This window comes from Pelecanus crispus, chromosome 11 (genome assembly GCF_030463565.1).
Source record: "Pelecanus crispus isolate bPelCri1 chromosome 11, bPelCri1.pri, whole genome shotgun sequence".
NCBI lineage: Eukaryota > Metazoa > Chordata > Aves > Pelecaniformes > Pelecanidae > Pelecanus > Pelecanus crispus.
In genome coordinates, this window is record NC_134653.1 from 30,493,511 (window position 1) to 30,514,917 (window position 21,407).

General features: G+C 39.2%; 1 protein-coding gene across 7 annotated transcripts in view; it reads left to right on the forward strand.

Annotated features, from left to right (window-relative positions):
- The first annotated feature begins 38 nt into the window (after positions 1-38).
- The window catches only part of GIT2 (GIT ArfGAP 2), a 33,691-nt gene continuing 12,322 nt past the window's right edge, over positions 39-21,407 (forward strand). The window contains exons 1-16 of one of the 7 annotated variants that reach the window (XM_075718241.1): positions 39-90; positions 4,664-4,797; positions 5,345-5,457; positions 6,202-6,307; positions 6,661-6,747; positions 6,894-7,024; positions 8,166-8,260; positions 9,090-9,135; positions 10,726-10,777; positions 12,963-13,035; positions 13,341-13,438; positions 13,749-13,860; positions 14,880-15,022; positions 15,838-15,987; positions 19,201-19,449; positions 20,835-20,924. In XM_075718241.1, the coding sequence (XP_075574356.1) occupies positions 39-90; positions 4,664-4,797; positions 5,345-5,457; positions 6,202-6,307; positions 6,661-6,747; positions 6,894-7,024; positions 8,166-8,260; positions 9,090-9,135; positions 10,726-10,777; positions 12,963-13,035; positions 13,341-13,438; positions 13,749-13,860; positions 14,880-15,022; positions 15,838-15,987; positions 19,201-19,449; positions 20,835-20,924 (1,731 nt within the window). Of the gene's footprint in view, positions 91-4,663; positions 4,798-5,344; positions 5,458-6,201; positions 6,308-6,660; positions 6,748-6,893; positions 7,025-8,165; positions 8,261-9,089; positions 9,136-9,638; positions 9,645-10,725; positions 10,778-12,962; positions 13,036-13,340; positions 13,439-13,748; positions 13,861-14,879; positions 15,023-15,837; positions 15,988-19,200; positions 19,450-20,834; positions 20,925-21,407 lie in introns of all 7 variants that reach the window. The other 6 variants (XM_075718242.1, XM_075718246.1, XM_075718243.1 and 3 more) reach the window with 6 other exon arrangements.

The window sequence follows — 21,407 nt, forward strand, 5'->3', positions numbered from 1 at the left end:
AGCGCGGCAGGAAGCGCCCGCTCCCGCCGCCGCGCACCATGTCGAAGCGCCTGAGGAGCAGCGAGGTCTGCGCCGACTGCAGCGCCCAGGGTAGGCACCGGCGGCGGCCGGGGCCGCGGCGAAGGCAGCCCCGCGGCCGGCCGAGCCCATCCCCCGCTCCTCACGCCGGGCAGCGGCGCTTCCCCCCCCCCCCCCGCCCCGGGGCGCTGAGGGGGCGCGGGCAGGTGGCGGCCGTGGGGGGCGGGAAGCGCGGGGCTCCGCCGGGCCCGCGATGGCCGCCGGGCCGGGCCGGGCACCCCTGCGCGGCGGGGGGGCTCCTGTCAGCCGGGCGGCCGCGGCTGCCGGCGCGGGGGGAGCGCGGCGCAGCGTCCCGGGGGAAGGCGGTGCTGCCGGCGCGGTTCCGGGGGCGTCGCCGCCTCGTAGCGGCCCCTCGGCGGCGGGGAGCCGGTTTTGGACGCGTTTTCAGCGGTTTTGTCCGTATCGGCCTTTTTGCGGAGGAGCCGTGCTCGTTGCGAGCGGTGGTGCGCTCAGCCCTCCCCTGGGCTTGCTGTCCCTCCGGCTCCAAAGCGCTCCGGTCGCTGCCGCCGGGCCCCCTGCCCGCGGGTTCAGCTCCGCGCCCCGGGCCGGCTCCGCCCTGAGGGGCCAGGCCTGCGGGCAGCGGCCGCGCTCTGGTTCCAAGCAAATCTCAAACTCCTCGGCCTCGAAGGCAGGGAGGCTTGCTTAAAGCAGTCTTCCAGTCAGGGAGCTACAAGGTGGGCGGAGGGTGTAGGCTGTGGCGCTGGGCGGGACAGTGGCCATTTCGGGGGGCTTGTGAAGATGAGAGCGGGGCGGCCTTCGGGGGCATCCCTGATTCTGCTGGGACGTGCCTTGTTCGGAGGGTCAGGGGGAAGTAGAATTTAAACTGAAGTGCATGACTTGCCACACGGCCCGAGTTGAGCGTAGGTATCCCAGACTTCTCAAGAAAGGGTGTTCTGAAACGCTCTATAGACTGGAAACGTTCAATGAGCAACATATGTTCTGTGTTGACGTGCACGTTGTCTGTCTTACACTGCAGATAAATTTGGCAGCTTATTGAAACAAATCTTGTTTTTAGAAAATCAGTTGTGTCTCCTTTTCTGACCATCTGTAGTTTTGCTGTTTCTTATGTTTAAAACTGTCCAGTTTACTACTTTTTTTTTTTTTTAGGAACTGTGTATGTTTGTTATCTGTCTTAGAGTTACGTAGTTTTTGTTGTTTGTGTTCTGTGCTGCTTCTTCCTATGTAATTACTTAAGTACATACTGAAATGAATTAAAATACTGTAACATAGATAACATTTGAATGGCCAAAAGGTATGATGTGGGAGAGGGGATAACAACTTCTGTGAAGTGGGGCTTGTGTTTAAAAAAACAACAACAAAAATCCCAAATTAACTCCCAGGGAGTTACTTTTATCTTCATAGAATTTTGTTTTCACAATAAATGGAGCTTGCATATCTTACGTGGGCAGTTGTCCCCATCTCATACAAGGTAGCGTATCTATGATTTAAACATCAGTCGTGTTATGACTCTGAGATAAAGCTGTGTTACTGTGTGTGTATTTGTTAAGTTCGTCAGGGCTATGCTGTGTATCAGAATCACTGTTAGGGTAATCTTGTAAGCCGGCCTTTTATTTCGTTGTGTTGTGACATTATAGCATAGTCAGATGTTTACTTGATCTTGGTGAAGAAATCTGCTGGCTTATCTATATATATAAAGAAATCTTAACTTAATCCTTTCTTAAATTAAAAAAAAAAATCAAACCCTTCCTTTACTTAAACCAAAGAGAATTTGTCAGAGGGGCATTTGGGAGCTGCTACGTGTGCAGCTGTGTCAGGAAGTGTGTGGGGGGACTGCAGCCTTTTCACCCACATCAGGTGTAGCAAGTGCAGGATGCCAGACTGCTGGAATAATTAGTACTTGCACCTTGAACTTCATCGATACACGTTTTGTTTCTACGGCGAAGTATGAATAGTTGTCTCTTACGTGAAGTGATTTTACGTGTACTTTTCTGGTACACTTCCTATTCTCAGGCAGGAGTTCACTGTTCACACGGTTCAGGCTTGTCTTCATCACGCTTCCTGTTTTGAATCACTCTGCCATGTTCCTGAAAACAGATTTGACCTATCTTTCTAGCTTCTCTCCTGTTGTATTTTGGTATCAGCTTAAGCATATTTTGATTGTGTCCATAACTGGTTCTCTTTTAAAAATCATTCAAATAAATTCCAGCACAAACAATTACATTTAATCCTGAAATACCAATTTTCCCATAACCTGACAGCTCTCTCTCTGTATCTTCAGACTGTCTACCACTATGTTCCTTCTCCCTTTCCCGTCCCCATCTGTTACTTGGGAACAAGTAAATGGTACCAAGCCAGGTATGAATTGAATCGAGGGGCTACAAATCGTTGTGCAGTTTCATTGAAAAAAAACCTCTTTCAGTTAAACCAGTGTGACTTGGAAAACAGGTTGCAGTGCTTAACTTCCCACTGCTTTTTGATCGGTCTGCTATCTGTCATGTGCACGGTCAAATCCTCTCTGTTCCGGATCATTCAGGCTCCTGAACCCGGGCCTGAGCTGCCGTCGGTCCTCTCTCTGGCCTCCCCAACACTTAGTAGGAGCAAAGAGCGTGGCCCATTGTCCTGAACTTTTCAGTTCCCTTGCCGAATCTGTCTGTTGTGTTTCCTTTTGTTTTTACGTTACTGTCGTCTTATTTTGCATCACACCATCCACATTTCCAATGATGCCAGTTTTTGACAGATTCTATGTAAACATGGACTCTTTCATCAATGTCCTTTCTTTTAAGTAGAACATACAAGCTGAAATTACAAGCAAGGCCTCAGCTTTTTATCTTCAGAAGAATTTTAAAGCACCGTTCGTGCTATGAAATGATCAAATAAACAGTATTTGACTTCACTGTGGCTACACGGCCATTGTTTGGAGCCAGTTAAGTTAGGTATTTGGGTGGATGTAAAGAAAAAAAACTGATGATGACTTAGTCAAAACAGAGTGAGACTCACAAACAGCCTGTAACTAGTGATTGAAATGAGAGGTAATGGCTTTCAGAAGAATCCTATTAGTTTATGAATGAGTGTGTGATAAGGTTGTCTGTAATGAAAAGGGACTGGGCTCATTAATCTGGAAGGCTGCCTCCAGTCTTGGGTTGTTAGGTTAGCACTAATGCATCTCATTTCATTGGTATTTTTTTCCTTCTTAGAAGTGAAAGTTGTTAAAATAATGCAATGATTTAATAAGGAGGTTGCGTGCTTGTTATTAATTTGTTTTTTAAATTAGGATAGGGTTTTTTTCTAAAACATAGGCTTTAATTTGGCTCTGGGCTGTGATAGTTATCATCTGTGAATAGATGCTCCCATCCCTCATGGCCTGTGGTTCAAACAGGTTTGCCTACATTGCCTTCAGCACACACACAACATCAACTCTGCTTAAAAACCACAAGTATGATCAAATCTCATGTTTCAGGGATTCACTAAATTTATTGCATGGGTCAGAGAAGACTTTTTTTTTTTTTATGATGCACAATTGCTTAGATGTATTCTGACAGGATGCAGAAGATCCCTTATCAGATACCAAGCTTGTGTTGTACTCACTTATTTAGCCTCAAACTTTTATCTCTGAATTTGAAATTAAGAAGAATTTTCCAAAATGGAAGAGATCTTGAATTCCAGTTTCTTTATCCTAGGATGTGCTAGATCTGAAGATCTGTCTTGCTACTCAGTTGCCTGTACTGCAGGGTTCTTGGCACATTGAGTTTCACATGTCACTGACAGAAAACTGGAGTTTCTGCTGAAGACTGAGCTAAGAGCAGCGGAGGGACCTCAGTTTAATATCCTGCTGTGCATATATTCAGTTTCAATCTGATGTAACATTCCTACTCAGTTTTACACTTTTTGATGTTTGAAGCTACAGAATAGCTAGTATGTATTATTTACTACTTCTGCCTTCCATCAGTTTTCTTTCTATGGCTTCAGTTTTTGGATCTGTTCAGAGTTGAAGTGAATTTGCTTGACAGTTTTTGATGTTACTGAGCCTTTTACAGAGCCTTTAACTTGGCACATACGTTATCTTGCTGTTTTTTTTTTTCTCACTGTGACACTCGAGCATTGTCATTATTTAATGCGGAAATTAAAAAACATTGTAATAATATAGAACTGAAGACCGAGTAGTATGTGAAAAAGCATGACTACTATTACCATTTTTTATTCATAGACTTCTGAGTTTTTCCGAAGCAGGTAGGTGCTATTGTTAGAAATATTTCTGTAGGACTCTGCTACACACATGTAAGCACTTCAAGAAGGTAATAAATTTAGCGTCCTGTTACGCTTGCAAAGGAAAGTATTCTATTTTCATAGGAAGAACTGCAAACAGTGGGGCTTTTTCCAGAGTTTCCACAGCAGGTCTCCTTGCTGTCCTAGGACTCCTACATCCCCAGTAAGTGCGAGGACTGTTATTTCCCCAGCATCCCAAGGCCTAGCAAGGTTGTAATATTTACAAGCTCATATAATGGCTAAGCAGTAAAGCTAAGGTTAGAAGGCAGGGCTCCTCATTTTAGACCCTGTGTTTGAAATTCAAGGTCATGTTGCCTTCTGTGTTGTAATTAATGTTTGGGTGGGGTTTTTTTTTTTTCAGATCCTTGCTGGGCATCTATAAACAGGGGGATTCTGATCTGTGATGAGTGCTGTAGTGTTCATCGAAGTTTGGGGCGTCATATCTCTCAAGTGAGACATCTCAAGCATACACCATGGCCTCCAACACTCCTGCAGGTAAGTAAAACTGTGTCTTCCTTTGTTAAAACTAGATATATTAAATTCTTAAACTTTTTTTTTTAATGGAATTTAAATTGCCAAGCTTTTGCTTGAGTGAGGCTGGTCCTTTTAAACTTTCTTTTTCTAAGTTAGTTTCCTTTTATTTCTCTGTTTTGCCATGATGGACCACTAAAATCAGAATCGTCTATGCCTTTTTAATTTGATACCTTTGTTTTGGAAGGTCACCTTCGACTTTTCTTTCAGACTTCTGCAATGCATTGGCTTCAACCTAAATTTTCAATATATAGCAAGCATCTCTTCAGTAGAGCTGCTGTTGGGAAGAGTAGCGAATTTTAAGGGAGTTCTTACTACATTCCACACAATAACCTCCTAGGCCTGTGCCTGGTTCTCATATCCCAGTAGGTTATGGGTACTGGCACACAGAATATGAATCTCCTTTGGCTTGCTGTCCACTTGAGAATAATTATAGCTATTTGATTACTCAGTCTATGCAGCTAGCAGCAAAATTTCTTTACTGCCTGTTTGTATACACTTTGGATTTCAGATGGTTGAAACACTGTATAATAATGGTGCTAACTCCATATGGGAACATTCATTGTTGGACCCTGCCTCTGTTATGAGTGGAAGGCGCAAAGCAAGCCCACAGGATAAAGTGCAGTAAGTGGAAAATTACAGAATTTTTATTTTTGTAGACATGTGATTGTTTTATTCAGCAGTGACAGAGGCAGCAAGATGTCAATGGGAGCCTATATATATTTTGTTGCTGGAAGAGAACAGGAGTAAACTAGTTGTTCGCGGTTGTTTGGGGTTTTTTTTTTTAAATTCCCAATGATTAATTTTTTAAAAATGTATTGTAAAAATGGAAATACATTGCATGAATTCTCTGAACTATTGATTCCTGACCTCTAGCTTTGAATAGTGAGGACCTTTACTTGAATTTGAATCAAAAGACTTTTAATTCTCATGCCACGTGCTTCAGTTAACTGAATGCTGCTAATAAGATTGAGTTTGGTTGATGAATTAAAAAAAAAATTGAGAGATTTCTGTCACTGAATATGGTGTGTCATTTTAAAATGTAAATAACTGCATATAGCAAGTATAAATCTTAAGTTGGCATAATTTTAGGTTCAATGTTTACTTCTAAGAAATATACACTACATCCCAGAGTCTGCAGATATTTTGGTGTCTGTAACAAAAGTGTGCTCTGTATAGTTAGACGGTCTGCACTGGCTTGTTTGGTTTTTTCATGACCATATTTTTCCATTTCTAGCTTTGCTAACTAGTAGCATGCAAAGATCTAATGCAGTGTTCACTTGTGAATTTTTCTAGAGCATCTGTATTATTGTGAAAGCACTAATATTTATTTTCTTTCCCTTCTGTTGCTTGGGTTTCTCTTTACAGTCCCAATAAAGCAGAATTCATTAGAGCTAAATATCAAATGTTAGCATTTGTTCATCGTTTGCCATGCCGTGAAGATGACAGTGTTACTGCCAAAGATCTTAGTAAGGTTAGTATGTTTTTTCTGGCAGTCTGCAGAAGCTAAAACTTGTGTGTAACAGAACAGTGAAACCTGACTGGATTAAATTAGTTGCTTTTGACTTGAGATAACTATTGCTGTTCTTCAGCACTATTACATAAACAAATACAGCTTGACATTAACTTGAAGCCACTTTTTTGGGGTAATGTATATGGATACTGGAGATGTGGATGGTTGAGAGGCATCAATTTAGGTTAACTTGGAGAAAAACGTTTACACAGCAACAATTCTTGCATACCTCTTCCTAAAAGCATGGCTGAAAAAACAAATGCTGAATCACAGGTTTTGCCTCTGTATTAAGTACAATCCTGCTTCTTTTTCAGCAACTTCATTCCAGCGTAAGGACAGGGAATCTGGAGACGTGTTTGCGATTGCTCTCCTTAGGAGCCCAAGCCAACTTCTTTCATCCTGTATGAACACTCTTTTTCATTATTTTGATATACAATCAGTTCTTACTTAATTATGTAATATTTATACTGATTTCAGCTGATGCATGTTGTGTTCCAGTCTTCTACTCAGACCTGTTGATTAAGTAGATATTTTTCTTAACTTGTAGGAGAAAGGAAACACCCCGCTCCATGTTGCTGCTAAGGCAGGACAGACCTTACAAGCAGAATTATTAGCGGTTTACGGTGCTGATCCTGGCACACAAGATTCCAATGGAAAAACTCCAGTTGACTATGCAAGGTAGAAGGCTTTGACATATGTGATGCTTTTATACATTAACTTTTATACATTAACATAAATCAAATAATGAACCTGCTTAGATATGTTTCTGTCCTGAAAAGAATTTGACTGTTAAATGTTAGTAAGTACTTTTTCCAGAAAGAGTGAATGCATAAAAAGCATAAATAAGCACTTTCATAATTTCATAGCCTGTGTTCTCCTGCATGCTTGAGACAGCAGTTGTGATCCCAATGAAACAGGCTGTGCCAATCTAGCAGCTCACAGAAAAGTAACCTGAGGAGAAGAGTTTCTGCAAGTTCAGCAAGCTGAGTAGACTCCAGGAGGGCGGATTAACTAGGGAATTGCTGTAGGAAAGGGCTGGACCGCACAGATGGGTCAGGGAGCAGGGGCTGGAACCAGGCTTTTTAGTGGCAGTGAACTGTTAGGCGCATCCAGTCACAGAACTGCACCCTCAGGAAAGCCTACTTTTAGAAAGGCTCTAGGCTTCCCAAGGGCAGACAACATTCATGCCAAGAAAAATTAAACATGAATGTCTCTGCTCATTATTTGGGCAGTAATGAGGCACGGCAAGATTTGCAGCACAGCATTGAAGATTCTTTGTGTTTATATGCAAAATTGGACATTACTGATCAACTAGAAGCTGCACATTTGTGTAAATAAAACATCCTCATTGCTCTGATCACTTTTGAATTGAGACCATATGTGGAATCTGAAGACTGAATAAGTTCACTTGGTTGCAGAACACAATATACCAGATTATTTCTATTTCTCAATACTATTGATCAAATGTGAAGTTGGGTGAGTTTGCTGCATAAGCTCAGGAACTGTCTAGAAAATTGTAAATAACCTATTCAAAATAGCCTATATAATCTGGGGTTTTTTTCTGCAGCAAAGCAGTAGGCAAAGGTTTTCAGTTTTCACTGGTTCATTTTGGGAAGTTCATAAAAGTTTATCTATAGATTTTTGCCCACTGGAACATACTGTTGAAAATCCTGCTGTGAGGTCTGTACTATGTTGTACACTGAAACATGCGCAGCATTGAACAGTGGCTTGTACTAAGTCTATTTCTCTGACTGTTTTTTAATTTTTTGTATGTCTCAAAATGAATAACTAATGTAACTTTTGTGTTTGTGTAAACCAGACAAGGTGGGCATCATGAACTGGCTGAGCGCCTGGTGGAAATTCAGTATGAACTCACAGACAGGTTAGCTTTCTATCTGTGTGGCAGGAAACCAGGTAAGCAGAAAAAACTACACTCCAAGATCTTTCAGTGTTAATTATAGGACAGTTCAAACTAGGGTATATAATGTTTGTTGTCAATGTTACTATACTTTTTCTGTGCATTTCAAATACTCTAACATTATATGAATTATACATGAAGAATTAAAGTATAAGATGTAAGATAGTGATAATGCATTTAAAATTCAGATAAAATGGCAGGATTTTAACTATACCTAAATCAAAAATTAAGTTCCTTTCTGTTTTTCCACAAATACATGTTCTATAAATGGAATACCCCTGAAAGTGTGGAGAAACCTACATATAAGATCAGATGAGTACTGTTTTAATTTCAAGGAGTGAATTGCAGGGAAAATATAAATTCTGTGAATGTTGGATAGTCTGCAGGGGATATTGTAGAAACTCTTTGAAGCAGTTTCTTCTCATTGAAATGCAAAAGCAGGGGAGTATTCAGTTAAGTGGGTAGCTTCTGAACACAAGCACACTTAAAAATTTTTAGCCATTAGGTGCCATAAAGGCACCTATGTTAGAACTTAATTTTTTTTAAATGGAATTTTAATACAGTTGATAAGCCTTAATTGGAATATTTGATAACACCAGCAAATTGTGGTGGGAACCTTCTTTTAAGACTTGCTAGCTTCCTGTAATTGGAAATTGAGTAATTTCATGCAAGATAAATTTTTCTGTGTTTGCCTGTTGCATATAGTCTTGGGTTTCTCATTACTGTGTCTTTTAGTAAAACTGAATACCAGCTGTATATCCTGACAAGATTGAAAACTATAGTCCAGTAACAACCTATTAAAGTGCAATTTCTTTTCAACCCTAGAGCATAAGAATGGACAGCACTTTGTTATACCTCAGATGGCAGACAGGTAAGTTGCTGATTCCATGGCGTGTCTGAAAACATCAAAATAAAAAACACCAATAACTAAGTTTCCTTTGCTTTCTGAAACAACTTTTAAGCTTGTTGTCATTCTAACTTTTTAATGTGTGCCTTTATTGATCTTGTAAGATTTTTTTTTTCCTAGAAAGAATATTGGCATTTAAACAAAATCAGAAAATTATAGAAGTTTACTGTATTTGTTAAAATGCAGGGGCAAGGTAAGACAATTACATTAAGGGAACACACATGGGGATTCCTGGGAAACAGATTTTGTCAATAATGTAAGGACCAATTGAGTTAGTTTCCTGATACAGCATTTTGAAACTAATGCTTGCAAGAAAGCTGCATTTTTCCCTGAAGGTATTTATACTTTTGATCATCTGAGTGCTTTTAACTTTTGGTTATGATCAATGAAATCATGTTTGTATGAAACATACCAAGTATTAATCATAAGTCCCTATTTTTTTTTACTGCTATGCAATTGGAAATAAGACGGCTGTAAGTAAATGTTGTTCAACTTATTGCTTGCAAAATTTCTTGAAAAAAATGTAATAAAGTACAAATTATAGAGAGAAACTATGTAATAGTTGGTAAAATACTTAGTGTTAACATCTGTAATTTTTTTAGATATGCTGTCTTTAGCTTTTGGATAAAGTACTGTGTATTTTCAGTGCAGAGTATTTTGCAGAGCAGAGTAAGTGTCATCTGCTTCATTACACAGAGAAGGAAGTTGACATGCAGAGAAAATGACTTGTTCAAAGATGCTGCTGAGATTGCAGAGCCTGCAGTACAACCTGACTGTCTTACCTCTGCCTGATGTCCTCTGCTGGTCTTTTTCTTTTCTTTTCTTCCCCCCCCTGCCCCCGCCGCCTTGTCTAGGTGCCTGCCTACACAAACTCTGTCATGTCAGTTAATCATACAGAGGTTTTATTTGAGCCTTCCCCTCCTTGTAGGTCGGGGGAGTCTTTCCCTGGGTGACATAAATATGAATTAAAAATTTGTCAGCTTCCTGATCAGTGGCTTTTATGATAAATTCTGTTGAATTGCACAATTTTCATCTTGTGCCTCATGTTCAAGGCTGGAAACTAATAGGAGAGATTATTTACTGATCAGTACAGAATAATTTTAAGCATGGCCCTATTGCTGTAGCCATTTGCCAGCCTGATGGTCACCTACCTCCTGCAGAGTCCAGTGGAACAAATCCTGTGCATTTTCTGTGGACTTGAGTTTTGGTTGAATGATCATATTGTTCAGATTCCTTACAGAAAGCATTTTGTTGCACTACAGATTGACTGCTTCTTGAGCTATGCAAATGTGGGTATTCATATTCCAAAGGATTTTTGGGATTCTTCTGTTTTAAATTTAGGATTGTTGTTTAGAAAAGCTTAAGAATGTACTACTTGCTATATTAGCAATATTAGTAAGATCAATGTGTTAAAAACTATATTAAAAATGCTGAAAGATTAAGGAGTTTCAAAGAAAAGTGACATTTTAATCACTGAATTATCAAAATGTAGCATTTGTTTTTAAACAAGCTATTAAATGCTGTAGTTGTAATGATCACTTTTTGTTTTCATAGCAGTCTAGATTTATCAGAACTCGCAAAAGCTGCTAAGAAGAAGCTTCAGTCTGTAAGTAAAACTTCCAGTGTGCTGTGTGACACATCTTTGTCTGGATGTGGCAAACTCTGCACCTCATCTTTCAAGCTGGTTTCAGCTACTATTAATTCCTGCATAAATAACTGTCAACTCTGTAGCAAGTTAAAAGTCTGGAGAAAAACATGAGAATAGACAGAAATGGAGGACCAGAGATGATGACAAATCTATGATGGAGAACAAATATTTGTTGGTCTTGTTTGGGGTAGTATCTCTAGGTCTGTCTCCCCAGTTCAGAACCTTAAACTCTGTTGTTTGTCTTGCTCTCATGTATTTCATATAAATCTGTATGTTAAATGTTGCTATTTCATAGAATCATAGAATGCTTTGGGTTGGAAGGGACCTTGAGAGATCATCGAGCCCAACCCCCCTGCCTTTAACTTTCTGGAAAGCCAGAATAATGCATTACTGTCTGCTAATTAGTTGACAGTAATGCCGTCTTACTAGTTCTACTAAAATGTTGGTGACCAAATCCTTGTACAAGTTAGAGTGGGGATGTGTTTTCCCTCTACTTAGAGCTTTTAGCTGGAGCAAGTTGTATCAAAGGATAAAAATTTTGCAGCTGGGGGAAGAACAATCCCGGTGATATTCTTCTATTGAACAATGCCCGTTTTTCTCTAAAGGTGATGCTAGTGCTCATGAAAATTCCAGCTAAGCAAGCCAGCATGTGTAGAACTGGTATTCAAATAGCAATCAATACAAACCAAATATGAATCCTACTTTAGAACTGGCTTTCTGCTGTTAAGATGCTGTTAGTGGCTAGTTTAAATGCATAGCTAGCTAGAACTAGATGGATTCCTGCATTGTATTTTTGCAAGTTGTGGTGGGTTGACCCTGGCCAGCAGCCCAGCACTGACACAGTCCCCCCAGCAGGACTGGGGAGAGCACAGGAAGAGCAAAAGCAAGAAAACTCATAGGTTGAGATAAAGGCAGTTTTAAAAGGTGAAGGAATGAGAAGAAAAAACAGGTGAAGCAAATGAAATTGCTCACCATCTCCCACAGGCAGACCATGGCCCAGCTAGTCTCTGAACAGCCATCTTGGAAGCCAAAAACCGAACTGCTTCTTCCTCCACCCCAGTTTTTATTGCTGAGCATGCCATGGTATGGTATGGTATGGAATATCCCTTTGGCGGATTCACGTTGGCCGTCCTGGCTGTGTGTCCTCCCAGCTTCATGCCCACCTGAGCCTACTTGCTGCTGGGTGATGGGGTAGGCAGAGTGGGAAGAAAAAAGAGAATGCCTTGATGTTGTGCAAGCACTGTTCAGCAGTAGCCAAAACGAGCTACTGTTATCATAGAATCGTTTGGTTATCAACTCTGTTTTAGCCACAAATCCAAAACAGAGCAAGCATCATGCAGGCTACTATGAAGAAAGTTAATTCCATCCTAGCCAGACCCAGTATGCAAGTCAACATACTGGATTTATGTGCATTCAAGAACAATGGCAGTGGCTCTTTGGTTAAGAATTTAGGACTCAAACTCTGGAAAAAGCGGGACTGGATTTCCTGTAAATAAAGCTAAACCCTAGAAAAAGTGTTAGGTTTTTCACCCTTTTTAGTACAGCTTGTCCCAGAGAAGGAAGATCAGCCATCTATTCAGGCTTGCTTACACTGTCAGTTATCAACTCTGGTACCTATTACTAATGTTAATGCACTGTATGTCAGTAAGTGAAACACCTGTGAAGCCCTATGACCTCTTAATTTCATGTCTGATCTTCCAACAGCGCAGTTCTTCGTAACACAAGTATCTCTCTTGAACCATCCACTGTAGGAATGCAGTTTGAAACATGCAGGCATTTTGTGAGTCTTCACGGTTCAGTTAAGCCCACATCTACAGTGGCATTTGGATACCCAATGCCCACAGTAGGTCTGCCTCACCCCAAACACACAAGGTCTTTTTGTGATCAGATAGGAGAGAAAAAAATCCATTAACCAGTAAAGGCAAAGTGTAGAACAGTAGTGTTGTCTCTGTATCTAGCTATCGGGTGGTTGTATATGTCTGCTTAATGGATAACTTTACTATGCAGGCTGAGAAGCAAGCAATTATATAGGCTGAAAAACAGCCAAGGGAGAGCAGAGTTGTGCTTTTATATTTTCTATGGTCTAGAGGTCTTACTAGGTTTTGTTTATTTTCAAGCTCTAATTATCCTCTTCTGCCCTTAGCTAAGCAACCACTTATTTGAAGAACTTGCCATGGATGTGTATGATGAAGTTGACAGGAGGGAAACAGATGCAGGTAAATGAAGCTTTCTGAAATGTGTATAAAATAAATTTGAATTGTTACATGACATACAAGATGCTAGTGCAAGCATATGTTCTGTTTAAAGTACTTTTGTATTCAGTAATTACTGATAATGGTAGTTTCTTTGTCTTGCATTGTCTGAAGGTGACGTTAATTGAAAAAAATCTAATGTTTTTTACCAAGTAGAGAACCCTCTGGGGAAAAAAGCCTTCCTTTGACTTGATTGTGCTTGTGTTTGAAATTGTGGTCTTTTATTCTTTGACAAGAAACTTTTTTTTTCTTCTTCCTTCCTTGAGCAGTTTGGCTCGCCACTCAGAATCATAGTACACTTGTGACAGAGACCACAGTGGTCCCTTTTCTTCCCGTAAATCCTGAATATTCCTCAACCAGGAATCAGGTATGCAATCTTCTTAATACTGTAAAACTATTTCTATTTAATAGGCTAGGTATTCTAAGTAATACTGCTTTACTGTACTTCATTACTGTACAAGAGCTGCATCTACTTGTAAGGAGGTTAAAATAGTTTCACGTTTCCCTTGCCCTGGAATGTGCAGCTGGATAATTTAAATCACACTTTTTGCAATAAGTGTAATTGAACAATCAACTTGCTGTAAGTGCTCTAGTCTTTGTTTTACCTGGGAACTCTGCTGTTCATCTAATACATGATGTACTCCCCCCCCTCCCCCCCGCATTATTCTGTAATTTAGGGAAGACAGAAACTGGCTCGATTTAATGCCCATGAATTTGCTACGCTAGTTATAGATATTTTAAGTGATGCCAAACGAAGACAACAGGGGAATCCTCTCACTGGTTCAAAAGGTGAGTATGCTTTTGGTTGTCAGCTCTTCTATATGCAGTTCTTCAGTAGTTTAATCAATACCATAGCCTCGTTCAGAAGTACTATATGAATGAAGAAAGAGGTTTATACTGTTTTTATAAATGATAAGACCTAAATCATGTGGACAGCAGACTACTGACAACATGTATTACGCCATCAAAATAATGCCCAAGTACAGGAGATTTGTCTGTTAAGGTTGGTATTTATAATACAATTAAATCAAGTGGGATATGTGCAATTCAGGAACATCTCTCTATGATGGTTGTGATTTTTATGATAACTGGGTAAAATTTTCCAGAATACTGCTGTACAGTTTTAGTGATACTTGTTTTGATTGGCAGCTAGGATAATGTCAGTGGTTTAGATGCTGGCTTTCCTGGCTGCTCTGTACATGCAGGACTTTGCTGTGATTTGATGCTCTTGAGCTTATTGCTAATTTGCCTAAAAATGTTTACTGTCTGTATTTCTTGAGCATGATAGATATTAAAGAATACAAATACCTATGCCAACAACCAGAGCCATAGTTCTAGCCATGACAGTGTGAAACAACATCTGAACACTAATTCTCCCTCTGGAGCAAAAAATATTTTTAACTTTTAATTTTTGCCTATATTTTTAATTTGAATGTTGACATCCGTTTGTCCAGTGTAGTCTGTTTTGTTGGGATTTTTTTTTTGCTTACGTGAATTTTATTAAGCTGCTAAAGCATGATTCTCACCACTTATTTTAACTGGTCTAAACACTTACAAGAAATGAAAAGACAAAACTATAAAACTTCCATGTTTTGGACAGTAATAATCCATACCTATTAAGCTGATCTAAATTAATTTTTTTGAACCAGAGTAGTCAAATGATACTTTATTATGGCATGTCTCGTATTGTCTCTCTGGATGAAGATCTTTTCTGAATTTTTTTTTTTTTAATTACTTAAAGTATGCACTTCCATTTTTTTTCTCCAAACTTACTAGTACATTTTTAAATGGTGTATGTTGATCTACAGAAAATGTGGAACTGATACTGAAATCAATCAGCAATCAACATAGTAGTGAAAGTCAGGATAATGACCAGCCTGATTATGACAGTGTTGCTTCAGATGAAGATACAGATCTGGAAACAAATGCAGCTAAATCAAACAGACAGAAGGTAGGTTTGAAATATTTATACACACAAGAAATTTTATTCATAAAGGTAATCTGCAGTGAATCTTCCCCCTTGTGAGGAGATTTAACATGCATAGATGATCAGAAAATGAGTATTTTAATTAATTTCAAATTGATTTCAGAATCATGCCTCAGTCTGTGAACTAACAAAATTAAGTTGTGATTTAAGGAATTTTTATTGTAAATAAAATGCTCCTCTAGAAAAGTAATGTGCGCCACTGTGCATGTCTGGAGTTAAGATACAGATCTAATTGCACAGATGAAATAATTGCATCTACCAAAACACTCTTAATTAGTGATTCCATAGTATTTCACAAACATTTGCTGCTTCCTACTGAAGAAGTATTTACAGCAGAACAATAGTGACTGAATGTTTTAAACCATTCCTGAAAATAATGCAGCATGGTGAAAAAGGGGCAGTAAACCTAGTAGTTCTAGTTTAATCTTCCCTGGTAACATGCACACTGGATATTAAGTAATCTGTCTTTTATGACCTTCCAGTTCTGTATTGCATAGTAAAAAAAAAAAAAAAAACCCAACCAAAAAACCCACAAAAACCCTATGAAAGAGTATTGTGTCACTGAAATGCTGAGACAAATGTTTTTGTGCGTAGAGGAGCTAAGAGTTGATTGACATCAAATTTCTTCTATATTGGACTACAGTTATTTTAATGAATGGATCTTATTAATTTGAACTGAATTTGAACCATGATTCCTTTAAAGTTGTCAATCTCATTGTCTTGTTCTCTTTTGGTAGTCTGTTTCTCAATGGTTTAAGTATTGCTCTCACTGTTTACAGAGCCTGGATTCAGACTTGTCAGATGGACCAGTGACAGCCCAAGAATATATGCAAGTTAAAAATGCATTGGTGGCTTCTGAGGTAAAGATTCAGCAGTTAATGAAAGTGAACATCAACTTGAGTGATGAGCTGAGAATCATGCAGAAAAAGGTAACAGGCGCAATAGTGTAACCCCTTCACGCCTCAATGTATTTTAAGTTGACCAGAATAAAACTGAAGATGTCAAACCCAATATTAGGATAGTGAGAAAACTTATTTTAAAATGGAGCTGCTTTGGAATCAGATGAGACTATAAATGTGTATGTGCAGCACATGCTTTGAATTTTTTTTTTTGTGGAGGTGATGATGATCTGCTTAGTTCACTTTGACTAAGTTTTCCAAGTGACAAGACAGTTGTTGTAAGTTTTGTATATTTTTGCTGTCTTGCTTCAACATAAGCCATTTTCAGCAATGAAGAAGTAAGTGCTAGCACTCATCCTATGTGTGTGCACATATGTATCTAATGTAGTTCCAACTTTTCCAGTAAGTATCTTGGGTTTTTTCTGTTAATAAGCTTAGATGGAATGAAGGGAAATTGTTTTCTGCTGCCAAATTGGATTGGGATTTTAATCTGAAATGTGGCAATACAATATCAAGTTTTTGTATACCAGGAGGCGAAGATTTATTTGTGTGCATTTGAATCCATGAGAAATAGCATGTAAAGGACATAGTGGTAAACTCAATTACTGCTTTAAACCTTCAGTGTGGGTTTTGTCTAGAGGAGGATAAGGTAGAGGTATCGCATTTACAATATGAGTTACTATATCTAGATAGTCTTATACAAACAGAAGACTGAACATTTTTTTGCTAAAATCCTGAATTTAAATCTCCAAAATCCCAGTTTGGAAACCAGACCTTCTAATCCTTATGTAAAAAAATCAACAATTTGTTGAATGCTTTGCCAGTGTTCTGGTAAATAGAGGTTTTTGTGGGGTAAAGGAGAATTTATATCTGTATTGAGTTCACTATCCTGTCTGTCATGCTAGCCTAGAAAGGGCTGGCTGCTTCCTCAGATTAATTCTTTACCTAGTGTTAAAAATCCTGTTTTCCAAATAATTACAGTACTGCAAGGCTTACAGTGTGTGCTGCAGAAAGCTCTCGCCCTTTAGAGAATGTCATTCAAGCTGTGGTCCTGCAGAGGTGAACCTGTGCTGAGAGCTTGTTTCCCCGTTGTTTTGGGGCAAAGAGGCTGATGCTTTGGAGAGTGGTGGGAACTGTTGAGCTCTTAGCATCTGAGGCCAAGCTAATTCAGCAGATTCAAATATCTTTGTTCAGTGCCATCCTTCTATTACAATTGTGTTCAGCCTTTCGGATCTATTGGAATGGTGAATACTGAGAGGAACCTAAGTGATCTCGGGGTGTTTCCTTGGTCTTTTAACAGCTTGTACTGGTTAAGCATTTCTCTGCGCCAATTGAATTAACTTTTCACTTATACTGAGTTTCTTTAAACAGGTATAGTCTATTTAGGGTAAAAAAAAAATCTTTAGGGCCTATGAATTAATGGGGCTGTAGTATATTTATGTGGTGTAGCAGAAGAGATATCATTGCTGTGCTGCAGTTGAACTTGTTTTGAAAGATGGCATAGCCAGTGGTCGCTTGGAGATGAGTTGCACTAATTTTATGTCCTGATGAGATATGTGTGTGTATATATATATATATATAGCTATGGGGCTTTAACTTAGTGTTTAGTGGCTCTGGATTGGTGAAGAATCGATACAGCCCTGTGCCACTGCAGAGTGCAGGATGGGAGGGAGCGATAACAGCTGTCATAGCTCTAAGCTACTGGGAACTTCAGTACAATATGGGAATTCTCTGCTGGGTTATTTATGGCAACACACCAATATATTTGTACTACTTCAGCAATTCTAATGCAATAGATGTCATTTAAGAGTCTCTCTCCGCTGCTGCCGCCCCCCCCCCCTTCTTTTTGTTTGTTTTTCTAAGCAAGGGCTTAGAAGATCATAAACTAAAAAAATCTATCCACTTTATCACCTTATTAGCCAACTGTATCTAATCTTTTGCATGACAATTACTAAGCAAAAGATGCTAATTAAAGAAGAGGCAAAGCTGCACCTAATGAATACCACTTCAGAGTAGATTCTTCCTAAATAAAAATGAAAATAGTTCCATTATTTTGATGGCCATTCTAATGGAAAAAGGTGTGGTTTTTTATGCCTGCAGATTTTTTTAGGTGCTTATAGGTAGTTAAGAGTTTGGTCTGAGTTTACATTAGCTGTTTGCTAGAACTGCACCAAAAGCACATTTATAAAATGTAGAAGTTTGGAAGGAGGAGACTATTTGCCTCTAATGTCAAACTTTAAAGGGGTAGCTTGGCTCCTGGCTGATCCTCAAATCTTAAGACTTCATGCATCTTACTACAGAGCACGCAAAGTGGGGAGAAAAAGCATAAATTATCTTGATAGAAGTCTGCACGTTTGATTTAGGGTTCTGGGAAGTGCTCTATCAAAAAAATCCTATTTTGCCTAGAGATAATGTTCTTGACTGTTCATATGATGCAAAGTAAATGCAAGTAGTAAATCTGCAATTTCCTGCTTAAAAGGCCATCAGCTGTTTGAAATATTATACTCAGTTATTGTTAGAGAATTGCTGGTACTGACTTTTTTTACATCTTTTCTTTATGATGTGTTAATATAGCAAACTTACTCCGAGTAACTCCACAAAAAAAAATCAGAATTGTTGCATTTTACTATCCATCAAATTCGTAATAATAAAAAGCTTTAAAATTATCTCTTGTTGGCTTCTTAGAAAGCAGTAGCTGATACTTAATTTTCATAAGCTAAACTCTGTTCTTGCTTTGCAGAGCAAGCTCTAGTTTTCTTTGCGCTGCCTCTGGTGTCTGTGCTGTAGTTCTGGCATTTTCAGATTTCATGGGCCTTATGTTAAAGTCCTCTTTTAAGTTCTTGTATTGACTGCTGAAATGGATCACTTTGCTTGAAAAACTGTTTAGTTGGCAGTCTTTCCCCCCACAACCTCATTATATTACACGATTCATGTGCCAGTACAGCCAGGCTGGAAGAAATGGATTGTGTGTTTTTTAACTATAACAGCCAATTTTAAGATTTAATTTAGCTTGCATCCCAGCAAAAAGTGCTGGAAATCAGCACATAAGTATTTCCAGATCTGGAACGTAGATATTTCTACTCTTATACTAAGCAAGTCAAGTAGATTTTGAAAAAGAGATCAAACCCAGCTACTAGTAACTGGATTTACTAGTAAAGCTGACAAGCGTGTATTGTATAGTCAGTTTGCTTTTGACGCTTGCTATTGGAAAAACAAAGTCCCACTGCTAAACATTTCTTTCAGCTTCAAACGCTACAGAGTGAAAATACCAGCCTCAGAAGACAGGCCACAACCAATATATATCAGGTCCAAACTGGTTCTGAATACACAGACCCTACCAACAATTCTTCTTTAAAGCGGCGACCGTCTGCACGGGGTAGCAGACCCATGTCCATGTATGAGACTGGATCAGGTCAGAAACCCTACCTCCCCATGGGAGAGGTCACATACCCAGAAGAAAGCATAACAAGACTGCAGCCTTTCCCTCCACATGTAAGTAAAACTGCTGATGCTTCTGCATTTCTTATGTTCAGCTTTTCTGTCTATTCCAACTATGCTCATGTACCAAAGCTGCTCAACTGTCTGCTTCAGAGTGAATTTGAACTGTAAGAATTGTTAATGTTTGCTGTATTAACATGTCTGCAGGAGCTTGATGTTTTGAAAAGTAAAAGCTATAACAATTCTAGAATATGTAAACTGGAGCTTTTGGCTTCTGCTCAGCTGTTTCTTTTAACCTCAATATATATGCCAAATATCAATGTGTGGCTGTTTGAAAACCAGGAGTGGGGAAAAAATAGTATTCCAAGAAGGTAGGTAATGTTCATGGATTTCTTTCTTGAGATATACAGGCATGTGCCAATTTGTAGAACTTCAGAACCACCTTTCAAAAATAAAATAACATTGAAGCTTTAGGCCACCAATTTCTTATTCTGAGTTTAGAACTGGAGGCTGAACATGGTTTAGATCTGTTAGCTGAACAAATTCTTCTGGTTTAGTATTTTCCTGTATGATGTGTTAATAGTGGAGAGCGAGTTCTGTATTAGCCAGAAGGATTCTGCACTGGTGTGTTCACACTTTAGATAAGTGACCCAACACACACTAGTGCTTATTAAAGTTAGTTTTTTGTTGCATCTGGATTGCCCCGTGGGCAGGAATATGGGACAGTATTTTTTAGGCATGTATTTAACATTTGTGGATTTGTTTCCATATGTTTCCCTGTTGGTAGCACTATCTTGTATTTCCTTCCAGATAAAGAATTAAGCCCTTTAAAATGTATTTGGAAGTTAACAGGTTTTTTGCCTGGCATGAGGGAGGACGAATGTTCCATGCACATTCCAGAGAAGACAGTTGAGTGCACCAGGGAACCAGCATAGAAATTTGTGGGCTGGGTTTTTCCCCGCCTTCAATTAAGTTAATAAGAACTTCAAACTGAAATCCGGATCATTTTAAATTATATTGGTATGTTGATATAAAGGCAGTTCTGGCAGCAAGAGATGTCAGAATTCTTTCGTATGTGGCAGTGTTTGCAAAACATGACAGTGATTGTATAGGTCCTTTGGTCATTTGGTTTGAAATTCGGATAGAAGTAGCGGTTCTGAAGCATTGATTTGTTATGTGGAGTTAGTTAATTTGGTATTATGGTGAATGTATTTTATTCTCTGTGGAATTTAGCACCTCTGGAATATCAATATTAGAATTAACATGAGGTCAATTCTATTTTGAAAGAATTAAGTCCACTGAAGCTTAGCCAAATTCTCAAAATCATTCTTGCTTTATGTCATCTCCATGGTTTTAAGAATGTTCCTTTATTTCAGTTAAGAATTTATTTGTGTTTTGTTTTTGGTTTTCCCGAGTGTTTTTCTCTTTCCCATTTTTAGATCGGGAGGAGTGCGTTTGTGACCTCCTCTTCATCTCTACCTTCCTTCCCCTCCACGCTTTCCTGGTCAAGGGATGAAAGCACACGAAGGGTTAAGTACCTTCCCAATTGGTCTTTTACCTGGAGGAGGTGGCAATCTCCCTAGAAGCCATTATGCCTCTGTCTTCTCCCCTTTTATGCTGGCTAGCCTTCATGCTTGCATGAAGCAGTATTTCATCACTTTCCGTTTCTTCTGCCACATGCTGTGGATACTTGCTTCTCTCTAACTTCACAATGGCTAAAATCTTTAGCATTTAACACTGTGCACAGTTACTCCAGATCAGTTGTTCAGCTGCGTAACACTGAAACCAGCCAGAAGACAAGTTGGTTGCTGTTTGGAAAGTCATTTGGCAGGCACTTACTGATATTTCATAAGCCAACATATAACAACTCCTACTGACTAAAACGCACTGCATGAGGCATATGAAGCTCACTGGGTCTTAGCTTTAAAGCCTGCTTTCTTTGGGGGCTGTCAGTTTGCACCAATCCAGATTGGTACTGATTGACCATTTATCTTACAGATGTTCATTAGTTT